The 15837-nt window shown below is 49.8% G+C and overlaps 2 protein-coding genes across 2 annotated transcripts in view; one reads left to right on the top strand and one right to left on the bottom strand.

The window, feature by feature from the left end:
* Nucleotides 1–6022, bottom strand: part of Gtf2h3 (general transcription factor IIH subunit 3) — an 18427-nt gene extending 12405 nt beyond the window's left edge. The window contains exons 1-4 of the mRNA XM_006970681.4: nucleotides 5938–6022; nucleotides 3043–3122; nucleotides 1108–1214; nucleotides 829–995 (exon numbers count right to left, since the gene is read on the bottom strand). Of these exons, the coding sequence (XP_006970743.1) occupies nucleotides 829–995; nucleotides 1108–1214; nucleotides 3043–3122; nucleotides 5938–5950 (367 nt within the window). The 5' untranslated portion in view covers nucleotides 5951–6022. The remainder of the gene's footprint in view (nucleotides 1–828; nucleotides 996–1107; nucleotides 1215–3042; nucleotides 3123–5937) is intronic.
* On the top strand, nucleotides 6022–15837 carry Eif2b1 (eukaryotic translation initiation factor 2B subunit alpha). Its single transcript, XM_006970682.4, has 9 exons — nucleotides 6022–6151; nucleotides 6869–6970; nucleotides 8193–8329; nucleotides 8433–8549; nucleotides 10275–10387; nucleotides 11814–11882; nucleotides 12696–12771; nucleotides 14054–14179; nucleotides 14715–15837. Exons 1-9 carry the CDS (start codon nucleotides 6139–6141, stop codon nucleotides 14877–14879), a joined length of 918 nt encoding a protein of 305 aa, XP_006970744.1. The 5' UTR covers nucleotides 6022–6138; the 3' UTR covers nucleotides 14880–15837.

Here is a 15837-nt window from a genome sequence, read left to right as displayed (position 1 = left end):
AGGAGGATTAGCAGGGCCAGTACCGGAAGGTCAGATAAATATCACATTGGCAGGGGGTGGGAATAACCTTAAGAAGGAAAAGAGGCACATGGCCAATATCAGCAGCCTCAAATCTTTGAGCTTAAAGGCTCCATTACGTCCCAAAAGAGTCTCCATGTAACCGGCCCTATGGCTCAGGGACCGTTGTGGAAATGGGGCAGGGCAGCAAAACTGTAAGAGTCAAGGGTCCAGGAGGACCCGGGCAAACAGTGTTTGGACAGGACAGGAAGCTGCACTCGGAACCACAGCAGCTGCGGCTGCCTGCATAAGCCCTACCCAGGTCAGGCAGTCAGCACTGCAGCCTGGGGGAGGGGCTCACAAGCCTCCCCTAGCTGAGGAGGAGCCAGGAACGGCTGATGGGCTGGTGGGGTGAGCTTGGCTCCAGGAAATGGCCCCATACCTATGAGGATATGGGCAGCAGAGGGGGTTCTTTTAGTTTAGTTTTGTTTGTTTGTTTGAGACAAACTCTTTCTCCATAGCCCTGGCTGTCCTGTAACTGGATATGTAGACCAGGCTGGCCTGGAACTCACAGAGATCTGCCTTCCTCTGCCTCCTGAGTGATGAGATCAAAGGCATTTGCAACCCTGACCAGTTATATATATATATAGACACACAGTTGGGAGGGGTGAGGAGATAGGAGGACTTAGCAAGAAGAATGGGGTTGGCGAGTATCACCAAAAGACATTGTACGCTTGTAGGAAATCCTCACAGAACTGACACAGATCTTACATTTAAAAGCGTACAACAACCACTGTAGGGAGACGACAGTGACAACAGCCAGGCTCTTACTCTTGGTCATCAGGTCTTTGATCTCCTCGGCGATCACCTCATTTGCGGCTGTCAGCAGCTCGTACTTCCCATCTTTACTCCCAGAGGGATTATAGTCAGGAATGGGGTTGCCAGGGTCCCCGAAGAAGTCTCCGAGTCTGCCATTCTTCCCCGGGTATAAGAACCGACTGCCAGGGTAGAATAACCAGAATGTACTACACACATGTAGAGAACCATCAGAGAACTAGAGACGCCCCACCCCCACCCCCCCCACCCCCACAGCAGAGCCCTGGCCCCTACCTCTCCTGGATGTGACTGGCTATCACAGCCAGCTGGTTGGAGCGGTTCATGAAGAGGTGGGAATTGGCCAGCACCATCACGGCATCCATGCACTTGGATAAAGTAAACTGACAAAGAGGAGAAAAACAAGTCAGCTCCTGATGAAGACGTCACTGAAAAACCGATTATTTATTACTTAGTTTTATTTACTCACATGCTGTGGTGTGTTTAAGAGAGGGTCTTCCACTGGGCAGCCTGATGCTGAATAGCAACAAATGCCCAACAATTCACCTGTCCACCTCCCAACGTCATGACATGTGGCACAACATGCAGCTAGTCACTGACATCTGACATGACTCAACACTAAAAATTTGTTCATCCTCGCCTCTCCTAAAACCTGGAGCATGGCGCTTGAGAGGCCTTCCTGACTTTAATGACACAAGTCGTTTACAGATTAGAACATTATTTCCCAAATACTGGAGTGGTGGGGCCACACGTGCAAACTTGGGAGCCTTGAACTTAGGCAGCTGGGACAGAAGGTCAAGGTCATCCTCAGGCTGTACAACATGTTCAAGGCCAGCCCGGGATACCTGAGTTCCTATATTGCTTTTAATCCCAGCACTTGGGAGGCAGAGGCAGGCGGATCTCTGTGAGTTCAAGGCCAGCCTGGGCTACCAAGTGAGTTCCAGGAAAGGCACAAAGCTACACAGAGAAACCCTGTCTCAAAAAAAAAAAAAAAAAGCACAATCTTGTTTGTTTTGTTTTAATAAATAAACTGTGTTTCATTAAAATTTAAAACTTGGGTCAGCCGGGCAGTGGTGGCGCATGCCTTTAATCCCAGCACTCAGGAGGCAGAGGCAGGAGGATCTCTGTGAGTTCGAGGCCAGCCTGGTCTATAAAGCGAGTTCCAGGAAAGGCACAAAGGTACACAGAGAAACGCTGTCGCAAAAAACCAAAAAACCAAAACAAACAAACAAAAAAAACCTTGGGTCAATGAGATGGCTCAGAAAATATAGGAACTTTGATGCCTGGGACCCACTTGGCAAAAGGAGTGAACTAACTCCAGACCTCTACAAGCAGGCAAACATTCACAGACATACACAAAAAAAAAAATTGTTAAAAAAAGAAAAAAGAGCCGGGCGGTGGTGGCGCACGCCTTTAATCCCAGCACTTGGGAGGCAGAGCCAGGCGGATCTCTGTGAGTTCGAGGCCAACCTGGGCTACCAAGTGAGCTCCAGGAAAGGCGCAAAGCTACACAGAGAAACCCTGTCTCGAAAAAACCAAAAAAAAAAAAAAAAAAAAAAAAAAGAAAAAAGGATGACCCTATCTTAAAACTCCAACGATGAGGTTTGGTAGGATCGCCCAATGGTTAAAGGCGCCTTCCACCAAGCCTGATGACCTGAGTTCAATCCCCAGAGCACATGATTGAAGCAAAGAACCCAAAAGTTGTTCACTGACCTCCACATACATGCTGTGACACACCATACCCCACCCCAAGTAAATCTACAGCAAGAGATGCCTACTCATACAACAGATACACAGACTGTTTAGAAGAGCAAAATAGAGAGGAAGCAATCAATAGCTCCCTACATGTGGAGGATGGGGGTGGGGCCAGTCAACAGGTCAGCAGGTGTGAGGGCTTCACGTGTGTTCCGAGGAGGAACCGTGGTACCAGCTACACAACTTCCCTGCTCTGAGAACTCCCTGGTCTGTACAGTGTAACTAGCAGCTGTTATAAACTCACGCCTTTCCTTTTCTGACAGTGTCTCAAGTAACCCAGGCTGGCCAAGGAGGAGCTTGACCTCTGGTGAGCCGCCCGCCTCCACCTGAGTGCTAGGATTGGACGAGGGCCACCACACCCAGCCTGGGAAGACTCAACACTGCTTGCAGGGTAGTGGGTGGCACACAGGCATACTGAAGGTGAAGAGAATCACGGGAAGGCTCGAGTCATCTTACCTGAGATCCCTTTAATGCTTGCTTGCCCCACCAAATCGGGTTGGTGTCAACTACGATAACCAGAAGATTCACCTCATCTTCTGCAAACAGGAACAAGAGCAACATTTAAGAATGTCAGCCTCATGAAACTGAAATACAGAGAACATTCTTGGTGGTCAATTAATAAACTAGAGGCCTTGAAATGGTTATCGTCCTCTGATGGATCATGAGCTCACCGAAAGGGCCAAGTTCCCTTAAAGATCAAGGGGCTGAGGAGACAGCTAAATGATAGAGTGCTTGCCTAGTACTGGGGAAGCCCTTGTTTGATAGCCGGTATCTCATTTTAAAACAGAAAACAAGGGCCAGAGATGGCTTACAAAGATACCTACAGCCATGCCTGATGACCTAGGTTCAATCCCTGGGATGCACATGGTTAGGTGAGACCACACACACACACACACACACACACACACACACACACACACACACACACACACCAAGAAAAAATGTTAAGGAAAAAAAAATGTTAATTTTTAAAGGCTGGGGATGATGCTGTATTGCCTTTAATCCCAACACTTGGAAGGCAGAGGCAGATGGATCTCCATGAGTTTGAAACCAGTATAGTATGGCAAGTTCCAGGTCAACTAGGGCTGAGGAGCTGGGCAGAGGCTGTGGGTGGGGCATGCTAACCCTCTGCTCCTGGCATGTGAATGCTCAACAATGTATACTGACTTAACCCAAAGGTACTCACACTTTAAAGGCCTGGTCTTGGGCTCACTGAGTGACCAGTAGGAATCCCCAGTGATAGGATTTCAAGCAGATTAGGGACCCACGAGCAACTGGGCTAGCCTATGAGAAGTCAGGATGACCCATCATAGAAGAGCCAAACCAGTAGTGATTAAGAATCTTTATTTTATTTACTTTTTATTTATACAGCGCAGGCTGGCCTCCAACGCCTTGTGTAGTGAAGGATGATGTCAAAGTTCTAATCCTCCTGTCTCTACCTCCCAAGTGCTGGCTTACACCACGACATCTGCTGCTAGGCAGTGCTGGGAACCAAACAGGGCTCTGTGAACGTCAGGCAAGGACTCTACTCTACTGCGACATTCCCAGTCCAAGAACCAACTTTTAAAAAGAGCCAAAGAGGGGGAACTAATTCTTATGTGAACCAAGTTTTTACCAGGTGAAGGCATCACATGACCACACTGACAGACACAACTAAACAGGCCAAGGGAACACAAGCACTCAACAAACACCCACACTAAGAACCGGAGACAGCTGAGGGAGGGCCTGGCTTCCCATCCTCAAAGATCTACACTTAATTTAGTTTAGTTCTGGGAACGAACATAGGAAGTTTTACATGCTAAGAAACTGTTCTGCCATCCTCAGTATGTTCTTATTAAAAAAAAATTAGATTTATTCTATAGACATGAGTGCTTTGACTGCAGCTACGTATTTATACTACATTTGTGCAGTGCCCTCGGCGATTAGAAAACGGCACCATATCCCCTCGATGGCTCTGCCACTGTGTGGATACTGGACTGAACCAGAGTCCTCTGCCAGTGCTCTTAACCACTGAGTCATCTCTCTAGGAACCATGACTCAGGATGCCCTTGAACTTGGAAACCTGCTACCTCTTGAGTATCTGGGATTACAGGCATCTGGCACGACACCAACCCAGAGGCTACACTTTGAAGGGACAGAGCAATCCTGCTGGTGCCTGCTGTCATGAAAAGCCTGGATGCTCGTGTAACAGCCCAAGGCAGTGCCCAGTTGACTGCCTCCTACCTTCCTTCATCAGGACCATCCCCACTTCTGGTTTCTGCAGAACCGAATCCTAGTTACTCTTCCTTCCTTGATAGTACCAAGAAGAAAACAATGTGCTGCCTGTCTGAAATGTGCACATGCAATGTCCCGGACAAGTTCCTCCAGCCCCTGCCTCACTGGTTGACAAGCCATGCCAGGCCTGCCTGCCATTCTCAGCCTGCCTGCCATTCTCACAGAGGTGTGAGGAACAGCTCTGACTGCTGAATGCACCTAACTACTCTTGCTCCCCATAATCTATTTTTCACACAGTAGCCAAAGTGATGCTTCTCATGTTGTCAATCTAAATAATCCTGGGCCAGCGAGAGGGCTCAGCTGGTGAAGGCGATTGCTGACAAGCCCCATGACCTGAGTTCAATCCCTGAGACCTAAACAATGAGTAAGAAAACCAAGTCCCACAAGTTGTCTTCTGACTTCCACAGGCACTTATGAGCGTACACACACACACACACACACACACACACACACACACACACACTAAACAAACAAATAAACAAATAAATGCAAGAATCTTTGGGAGGAAACGTAATGACAGTCCTCCTGAACTTAGTTGCCACACATCTGTCTTCAGTCACCTCTTGGAATTAATTTCGCTTGCCAACTGCCTCTCTCGACCATAAGACACCACCCGCTCAAAACGTCCCTGTGTTGAGTTCTGTGCTGTACTTCCCAGGTTAGAAAACAATGTCCAGTCCCCAGGGGGCAATCCCAATATTTACTGAATGACACACTGGGCGCGCTAATGCAGGCCTGTCATCCCAGAACTCGGAAGGCGCAGGCAGGAGACAGCGCCCACATAAAAAATAACGAGGGCTGGGGATGTGCCTCAACTGGCAGCATGTCCTACTGAGAATGCACGAAGACCTGAGTACCCCATGAAATCGAGCTGGATCGGGCACGCCTGCGATTCCCGGCATTCGAGAGACCGGAGGATCAGGCGTTCAAAGCCATCCTTGACATCACAGCGAGTTCTGCGGGAGACCCTGTCCCAACAGCCGCTGGGTGGATGAACGAATGCACTGGCTGCTCGTCTAGAGACCAAACGTGTCCCTCCCGGCCCTGCTCCGCGTCCCACGCCCGCGCCACCCTCACCGTCCGCGGCCATGGCGCCCCTACGCCTCGGTGAAGAGCCGCCCACGGTCCGGCGCCCGTGCCCGCGCGCCAACTTCCGGCGCCGACGAGTGACGTGAGGCGTCCGCCTCGAGGCGACGGAAGTGATGCGCGAGAGCGCGCGGCGCGCTGTCAGCCCCCGTGGCTTGCTGCCGGCGCGGTTGCGGGGCTCGCGAGGAAGCGATGGAGGACCAGGGTGAGTGGGGGTGGCCGCCGCGGCGGGGACACACGGGCAGCCCGGGCTCGAGCCGGCTTCCTGCTGTCACTCACCGCTCTTGGGCCGGGGTCTGGGCCTCTCGCCAGCTGACTTCCAGCACGCGCTGTCCGAGGGGCCTCCGCCCCCCAAAACGGGCTCTCAGAGGAGGCAGTGTGCAGGCCACCGCAGCCCCGGGTGTCCGCTGTGCGCAGCAAAAAGACACGTCGCCCCTCCTGGAAGGGATAAGGCGTCTTGGGTTTGCTTCTCCATCAGGGTTGTCAGAAGGTGTTTGTGAAATGAAAAACAAAACAAACTAAAATGCTGATTTTAATTAAAAAGTGTACTGGGTAAAACTGTATGCATTCTTACATTTGTATTTGTGCACATGCGTAGACTTGATTGTAGACTGCTCAGAAGGGAGCAGGAGGAATTAATAAAGTGAATGAGAGGATTCCCTAGACTACTAGCCCCTGGGCTTGGCCCCTAAATTCTCTGCCTTGTGCACCAATGAGGTGTGCCCCTGCCAACAGTACGGAGGTATCTTCGCCATCCCCATCAACATTTGCTGTGCCCAGTAACTTTCAAAGCTGCTTTCTTTAAAAAAAAAAAAAAAGTTTTTGCTTCTTATTCTTAAGGCCGGCAGTTGAAACCAAGCTCTCTGGCCTCATCTTGTTAAGTTCTGTGATGACCCTTTTTTTTTTCCCCCTCTCTTCCTAGAGGTAATCGAATACTTTAAGTCTCAAATGAAAGGCGATCCTAACATGGCCTCAGGAGTGGCTGCCATCCGGACTTTGCTGGAGTTCTTGAAGAGAGACAAAGGTACAAAGAGTCAGCCTCAAATAGTTTGGGCCTCAGGAAAGTCTTCAGGTGACTTTTAGAAATGGGGACAGGGAGACATGCAGGTCTGTCTAAAGTCTCAAGCTCAGCCTGGAGGGATCCCTCAGGATATCACCTTAAAGAGTCTCATCTACCTACAAATACGCTTGGAATCAAGAGTCAATAATACAGCCTGAGCCAGAAGGCCTAAATTATAGCAGTAATTTAGCTTTATAGATGAGTACCAAGCTGCTACCTTGTCCTAGATTCTGTGTGCATGCTATAGAGAATGTCCCAGAATAAATTCTGGTATTGACAGGTGGTGGTGGTGGTGGTGCATGCCTTTGATCCTGGCATTCGGGAGGCAGAGGCAGGCAGATCTTGTGAGTTCAAGGCCAGCCTGTTCTACAGAGTGAGTTCCAGGACAGCCAACTCTACACAGAGAAACCCTGTCTCCAAAAACAAACAAAAAATTCTGGTATCAATATTTACTGAGATCTAAACAAGCATTGTTAAGTCTTAAGATTCTGGGTATAATACGACCACTTATAAATACAAAGTGATAATGGTGCCTTTTTCATCCTCATGGGGTGGCCAAGAGGAAAATTTCTCTAACACAGCCTTGAATGTCTTCCCAGTGTATATACATACGTTCAGATACCTTGGACCCTGCACTGTCTCACAGATCTCATCTGCTGCCATCAAGTAATGACCTGCCATGTTGTAGCTTACTACAGAACACATCAGCTCAGCCCTGCTGGCTTCTTGGATCTTTTTTTTTTTTTCTGGTTTTTCCAGACAGGGTTTCTCTGTGTAGTTTTGGTGCCTGTCCTGGATCTCACTCTGTAGACCAGGCTGGCCTCGAACTCACCAAGATCTGTCTCCCTAGTGCTGGACTTAAAGGCATGCACCACTACCGCTCAGCCTCCAGGTCCTTTCTTATTCAATTCTTGGTTGAAATAATGCAAGAGGCCAGCCCTGTAAAGTAGCTCAACTGACCTTGTTCATCATCCGACCTTTTCCCGTCCTCGTTACAGTTTGTAACTTGTCTGTTTCTTTCTGTGCTTGTTTATGGCTCCATGAGAACAGAGCCCTCTCTGGTGCAGTATCTCCCAGTGGCTGGCACAGAGATGCATCCAGTATTCTTTGAAAGAGCGGATGAACTGCGGACCAGTAGCAGCCATGGTTATAAATGAACATCACATTCCTTACTTCGTCGTTACAGGAGAGACACTTCAGGGCCTGAGAGCGAATCTCACACATGCCATAGAAATCCTGTGTGGTGTGGACTCCTCCGTGGCCGTGTCCTCTGGCGGAGAGCTCTTCCTGCGCTTCATCAGCCTCACCTCCCTGGAGTACTCGGTAAGCCCCGCCCTCCCTCAGGAGTCCCTTCTCTGTTTTTTGCCTGCAGAGACTGTCAGCTTTCCTGGGATAGCCTCCCTTCATTTTGCTCTTGCCTCCCCAGGATTACTCCAAATGTAAGAAGATCATGATTGAGAGAGGAGAGATTTTCCTCAGGAGAATATCCCTGTCAAGAAATAAAATTGCGGACCTGTGCCATACTTTCATCAAAGACGGGGCGGTGAGTAGATGGCTTCCCTGTGCTGCTAGAATCAAGAGCTTTGGAGTTAGGCTGCTGGGCCTGAAATCCTGGCTCGGCCACCTACTGCTGGGACCATGGACAAGTCACTTCTCTGTCCTGCAGTTTTCTCGTCTGTTTATAAGGACATCAGCAGCTGGCTGACTGGGTAAGGTGAAAATGAGATGCCGTGTGTAGCCAGTGCTCTGTAAACAAATAGTACAGAGACTCATCATCATGAACTCAGAGAAGAACATGGGACCGACATAAATGAGTCTTGATTTTCACTTTTTTCTTTTTTGTGGAGCTGGGGATGAAAGCAAGGGCCTCAAACATGCTAGACATACTCTACCACTGAACTACACCCGTAGCCTCTTAATAAGCTATCTTTCTAAGAAGTATTTTTAATTCCATCTATTTCTTTATTATGTGTTTGTGTGGGTATACACGGGTGCCACAGTGGGTGTGTGGAGGTCAGAGGAATTGGCTGTTTCCACTGTGTAGGATCTGGGGGTCAAACTGGGGTCGTTAGGGTTGGTGACGAGCACCTTTGCCCACTGAGCCATTTCACCTGCCCTAAAGAAGAAGTATTCTTATGGTTGGGTTTGTAGTTGGTCCTCTAATTTGAAATGGTCTGCCCAGACCAGCTGTTACCATGGTCACTGGCATGCATTTGAGCTGGCATCAGCCCTGGGTGGAGCTGTCTTCTTTATAGCTGTGACCTGCCCCTGGTTAAGTGAGGAGTGGCAGGTTCAGCCAGTCTCCAGCTTGTCCACTCCAGCAGGTGGTGAGGCCTTCATGTTTTCTGAGCCATCAGCGCAGCCTCCCACCACCTCATCCTCCACAGACCATGCCTGTATTCACTTGCATCGTGGCTCTTAGATGTTGTCCTTGGCTTCACTGTACTCCCTACCTTTGAAGCATGCTATTAATATGTGACTTTCTGGGAGGTGGGGATGGGGCTGTGTTAATGGCAGGGCCAGACCTGGGTCAAGTGGAGGCCATGGCACTCCTCAGCTCACAGTGTATGCCTGTGCTGTGGGTTTCTTGCTCGCACCACCCACAACTCTTAACCTGGGTTAACAGCTGGGTTAAAAACGAAGAGCTGCTGAATCTTGAACCTGCAGGCAAATCACCCTCGGACTTGTTAAATGAAGACTCCTCAGGTTTGAGATGAGGCCTGAGCACTTGTGATTCTAATGAGCGCTGTCCTCCACGTTGCCTTGTGTAGTCCTCTGCCTTCTTAGAGCATAGGCTATGTGTGAGCCCACAGGTCATTATCTGCACCACAGACAGCTGTATTTACCCCACAGTGCTCGTCGGTGTTGGACAATGTCTTAGCTTAACTTGTATATAGTTATTAGATGTCTATTAGACTTTTTACCCTTCTAGAACAATCAGGTGGGTCTGCCACGGCATTACCCACCCTTCCTGGCACCTGTAAGAAGTATGTAAACTCTGTCTTATTGGCAGGGTAGCCAACCCGTGACGTCTCCTGGCCCTTCAGGTGTACTGGCTTCTATACCTTTGGGGTCTGCTGGGGAGATCTGTGCCCTACTCCTTAGGCAGAAGTGTTGAACTGATCAGTGGGCTTGAACTTCAGTGGACTGTCAGAGTCACCCTAGTTGATTTGTAGCACAGGTGCCAGCAGGTGTCCTATGAGGGTGCGGGCAGTGCGGGGCAGTGGATGGCAGCTTGCCCCTCTGATGGAGGTTTCTTGTTCCATAGAGAATTTTGACTCACGCCTACTCCAGAGTCGTCCTGAGGGTCCTGGAAGAAGCCGTGGCAGCCAAGAAGCGGTTCAGTGTATATATCACGGAGTCCCAGCCTGATCTGTCCGGGTAAGTGTCTTGCCCCCGACCAGTGTGTCAGCATTGTCCTGGACCGTTGGTGACTGCTCAGAGCCTGGGAGGAGAGTCTGGGTTTGCAGGGGCACGGGGCAGGCTGTGGCCTTTTTGTTTCCTTTTCCATTTTTAGGGTTTGTTGTTGTTGTTGTTGTTTTAAGAGTGTTTCTTTAGGTAGTTACATCAGAGGAACAGCAGGAGACTGTAGGAAAAGCTTTTACCAGTTGGTGATCGACAAAACCATCTCCAGAAAACACGTAAAGCAAACTTTGTTCTCAGTTGACTTCATCACCCAGGCTCCTTTAAGAGTGTAGTTTCCAGCCGGGCGATGGTGGCGCACGCCTTTAATCCCAGCACTCGGGAGGCAGAGGCAGGCGGATCTCTGTGAGTTCGAGGCCAACCTGGGCTACCAAGTGAGCTCCAGGAAAGGTGCAAAGCTACGCAGAGAAACCCTGTCTCGAAAAACCAAAAAAAAAAAAAAAAAGAGTGTAGTTTCTGGGGGTTGTGTAGTGCTGAGGGGTGAATCCGAGTCCTGCATATGCTAGTCAGGCACCCTGGAGCCAGACCTCCAACTCCGTAGTTTAAGAAGCCAGTGAGTGATGATAATCCAGGCCTAGTGATACACACCTCTAGTCCCAGAACTCGAGAGGCAAAGGACAGCCTGGGCTACAGAGCGAGTTCCAAAGCAGCCTGGGCTACACAGAGAAACCCTGTCTCAAAAAAATGAAAGAAAGAAACCAGTGATGGCTCGGCAGTTCAAAGCACTTACTGCGCTTGCAGAAGACCTGGGTTCGATTCCCAGCACCCAAGTCACTGTCATCTGTAACTCCATTTCTAGGGCGTCCGGGCCCTCTTCTGTCTTCTCAGACACCAGGCATGCATGTGGTGTGTCTGATACATGAAGGCAAAGCACCTGTTCATATTGTCTTGGTTAGGGTTTCTATTGCCGTGAAGAGACACCATGACCACAACAACTCTTAGAAAGGAAAACATTTAATCCTGGTGGCTGCCTACAGTTCAGAGATTCAGTCCATTATCGTCATGGTGGGAAACATGGCAGCAGCAGGCAGACACGGTGCTGGCTACTTATTGGTCAGAAGGCAACAGGAAGTGGACCGTGGCACACTTCCTCCAACAAGGCCATACCTACTCCAACAAAGCCACACCTCCTAGAGTACCACTTCCTATGAGATTATGGGGACCAATTACATTCAAACTACCACACACATAAAATAAAAACAACTAGATCTTAATAAAAATAAAAAGGAATACTTAAAGAACTTTGGTTCTTGTTTCCCTGGTCCAGTCAGGACCTGCCCCTTAAGCCACTGAGGTCACAGGACATCTCTGTCTAAATCAAGTTCATCATGCATCACTGTGGGACTTTCTTGGACTTTATCTAATGTCCTCATGTCACCTTCAGGAAGAAAATGGCCAAAGCCCTCTGTCACCTCAATGTCCCTGTCACTGTGGTGCTGGATGCTGCTGTTGGGTAAGTGTGACTCTCCGTGTGTGCATGCTGGCTCCAAGCAGGGCTTTCCAATTGGATTGGAGTTTGAATCCTGTCCATAAAATCTGACTGGGTGTCACCTCTCCCTTATCAGACAGGCAGCCACTCTGCTGCAGTAGGGTTATCGCGAGGTCGGGAGAGTGCAGGAGACGGACGGCATGCCCAGCATTGGACTGTGTTCGTGCATGTTAGTTGCTGCGGTCTTGTTTCTGAGACACGCTCCTGTAGCCCAGACTGGCCTGGAACTCAGTCCTTCCTCAGCTTCCTGAGTGCTGGGGTTGCTGGCATGATCGTAATGCTCAGCTGCTCATGTTTTCAGAGTGAAAGGGAAAGGTCAGGCTGTGGTCGGTCAGCAGTTAGGTGACCGGTGCACTCTGTGTCCTCAGACATGGCTGCTGGGTGGCTGGGTGGGAGTTTGTCCCACCCACAAGGTCCCAGCTGGGTCGTCAGTGTCTGTCACTGAAGAACAGTAGCCCCTTGGGAAGAAACTCATTATTAAGGCGGTTAGGAGTGTGCTCCATAAGCATCTTCAGCAGGTCTTACTGTCTTAAAAAGTAAACTGTGATACACCTATTATCCCAGCACAGGAAGGCAAAGGCAGGCGGACCTCTGAGTTCGAGGCCAACCAAGGTTACATACTGAGACCTTGTCTCAAAAGTTGTAATGCCCATGGGAAGGTAACTGGTAACAGTGCCAGGACAGCTATCTGGCAGCTGTGGAAGGTACTTACATCACCAGACATTAACTAGAGCCAAGCAAAGCATGCAAAGCTCTTCCTTGTGTCCATTTCCTCAGCTACATCATGGAGAAAGCAGATCTTGTCATAGTTGGTGCTGAAGGAGTGGTTGAGAACGGAGGAATTATTAACAAGGTAGGTACTGTCACCCTGTCTGTCCCTGTACACCCCTCTAGCACGGCAAGACCGTGGTCAGATTTCCTCTTTGGAGGATGGCCTTTGTCACATCTGTCAGTTTACTCATGTACACACAGTAGGTGCTTTTGTTTGCATCTGTGTTCTGACACAGGGACCTATATAGCTCAGGCTAACCTCAAACTATGTAGCTGAGGCTAACCTGATCCTATTGTCTATGACTCCCAAGTGCTAAGATTACAGGCACACACTACCACACCCAGTAGATCAGCAAAACATCGTGCACCTTCTTAAGTCTTTGGTTTGGTGGCTTTCAGCCATTCATACCATGCTGTCACCAGTGTGCTTATAAAACCTTCTGTTGGTCCCAGATGGCCTTTTCCCATGTCCCTGGGTCACCTCTGTTCTCTGTCCTGACTTTTTTCCAGTACTAGGGACTCACATAATGCTTGTGGTTTTGATCTTGATGTAATTCACTGACCCCACTGCCCCAACTTGTCCAGACCACAGCATGTGTCAGAGCTGCATCCGTTCATGCCGAGTGCCGTTCCATCCTGACACTGACCGTGGGGTCACGTTCACTAACAGTGGACACTTGGGCTTTCCCACCGTTGGCTGTGGGGCAGGGAAGAGCGAAGTGGGGATTTTTCCTGGGCTGCACATGGCTGGTGGTCCTGGGCATCCTTTCCGGGGTTTGGGACCACTTATCTTGGAAGAAAAAAATGGTACCTTTTTTTGCTTTTTAGTGGTTTGGTTTTTGAAGACAGGGTTTCTCTGTGTAGCCCTGGCTGTCCTGGAATTCACTCTGTAGACGAGGCTAACCTCAAACCCAAAGATCCACCTGCCTCTGCCTCCTGAGTGCTGGGATTAAAGGTGTGCGTCACCACTGCCTGGCCTGTTGTTCTTCCTTCCTTTTTTTTTTTTTTTTTTTAAAGATATTTCATGCTGGCCTTGACTCAGTATGTAGCTGAGCTTGTCTTTGAATTTCTAATCCCCCTGCCTCACCTTCCTGTGATCCCTGCCGGGATTACGTGTCTCCCCAGGGCCTGGTTTATGCAGTGCTGGGACTTGAACTCAGTGTCATCATGTTACACAGGCATTCTACCAGTTGAGCTAAATCCCAGCCCTCAGAGAGGACCTTTCAGGAAAGCAAACAGGCCACTCTCAAAAAAACAGAAGGAAACACAAAGCCTCCTGATCGCCATGCCAGACTGGCTCTCACTCTGTGCTTCCGCTTGCACAAGGTGGGCGAGCTCACCTTCCGTTTTCCCTGACTTCTCAGATCGGAACCAACCAGATGGCTGTGTGTGCCAAAGCCCAAAACAAGCCCTTCTACGTGGTTGCAGAAAGTTTCAAATTTGTACGGCTCTTCCCGCTCAACCAGCAAGACGTCCCAGACAAGTTTAAGGTGAGTTTTACATATTTGACAGGGTCTTTGACTCGGTAATGTTCCAGAAAGTTCCTCGCTTCCCATTGCTCTTTCCTCAGTGCTCTTCCAGTCAGGGGACAAGGCACTGGTGGTGGGACCTGGGCATTTGTGGGCAGAGTCTCCGTCTTGTTTATTCACACAGCACACTCTGTGTGCAGAGAAGCTGTGTGGCTGGTGGGTAGAACCCAGCCTAGGAGTCAACCCTTGTCTTCTCTGTGTGCAGAGAAGCTGTGTGGCTGGTGGGTAGAACCCAGCCTAGGAGTCAACCCTTGTCTCCACTCCTATCTGTGCTTTTACAAACGTGACCTTGGCCAGGCCCTTCCATTGTGGCTTCTTATGTGCATATCTGGGATGGGATGTATCCTGACATGCTGTCCCTCCCAGCCTGCCACACAGCCAGTCTCCCGACATGGGACGTCCTGGCAAGAGCTCACGTACTGCTCAAGCTCTGGCCGCAGCAGTACAGAACCTGGATCCACGGCCAACCCAATAACACCAGTTCTCCTCTCCTCAGTACAAGGCAGACACTCTGAAGTCTGCGCGGACGGGGCAGGACCTCAAAGAGGAACACCCATGGGTGGACTACACGTCCCCGTCTTTGATTACCCTGCTCTTCACGGACCTGGGTGTGCTGACACCATCTGCTGTGAGCGATGAGCTCATCAAGCTGTACCTGTGAGCAGAGTCCCCTCCGCCGGCTTGAGGGAGCACGTGTGCACAGCCACACGGGACGGCAGCCTCTCCACTCTGCAGCCAGGGCCAGAACTGAATCGCACTTTGAGATTTGTATGCAGAGGGTTCGCATCAGAAGTCCTGGAGGATCCTTTAACTCAGCTGTCATAGCTGAAACACGTTCCCAGTTCTAGAACCAGGCTGAAGCATCCTTCCCGTTTTCAGAAACTCTCCGTCTCAGGAAGTACAAGTCAGAGGGTGGCTGCAGCCCGGGACGGACAGACAGCTCACGAGTGGGGACTCTTCTCATCCCACTGCAGGCCCCTCTGCAGTGACAGCCACTGAGGACAGACACATCATGGAGTGCCTTACACAAAGACCGCTTCTGGCTTCAGGGCTCCGTCTCCTCAGCAGGACAAGCCAGACAGAAAACCCAACGCAGGAGCCACATTCACTGACACTGCTTATAGAACATCTGGAACTTCTGTCTACAAAACAACCTGAGTTTACTTTACACGTTTAGGTCCCGAACAGCTTTTGTAAATTAAACATGGGAACAAATCAGGATCTTTACAAATAAATGATATGAAAGATTTGGATATGGTGTTGCATCAGTACAAGGAGACCCAGGCCAGAAATAGTTGGGCAGAACACCGGAAACAGCCCACAGCACTTTCCAGGATAGGATTTCCTGGTTTTCAGATAGTTGCCAATAAAATAGCACCAGAGTCAGTTCTAAAATGTTCTCACCCCAGTCTGGGTGTGGTGGCACCAGCCTGTGACCCTAGCACACAGGAGGCTGAGGCAGGAGGATAAGGAGTCTTTGCCCCTATTGCAAAGAAGAGCAGAGGAAAGAAGCCCTGCAGATAGCCACCTCTGCCTCTGCAGGCACTCGGGGAGGGCTGCAAAGGACTTGCAACGTTTGGGTGAGGGGAGGTCGTGAGAATAAATACCTAGAAATTTTA

The sequence above is a fragment of the Peromyscus maniculatus genome, chromosome 23, assembly GCF_049852395.1.
Source record: "Peromyscus maniculatus bairdii isolate BWxNUB_F1_BW_parent chromosome 23, HU_Pman_BW_mat_3.1, whole genome shotgun sequence".
Classification (NCBI taxonomy): Eukaryota; Metazoa; Chordata; class Mammalia; order Rodentia; family Cricetidae; genus Peromyscus; species Peromyscus maniculatus.
The sequence above is the reverse complement of the archived record's forward strand: the minus strand, read 5'-3'. Positions and strand labels throughout refer to the sequence as shown.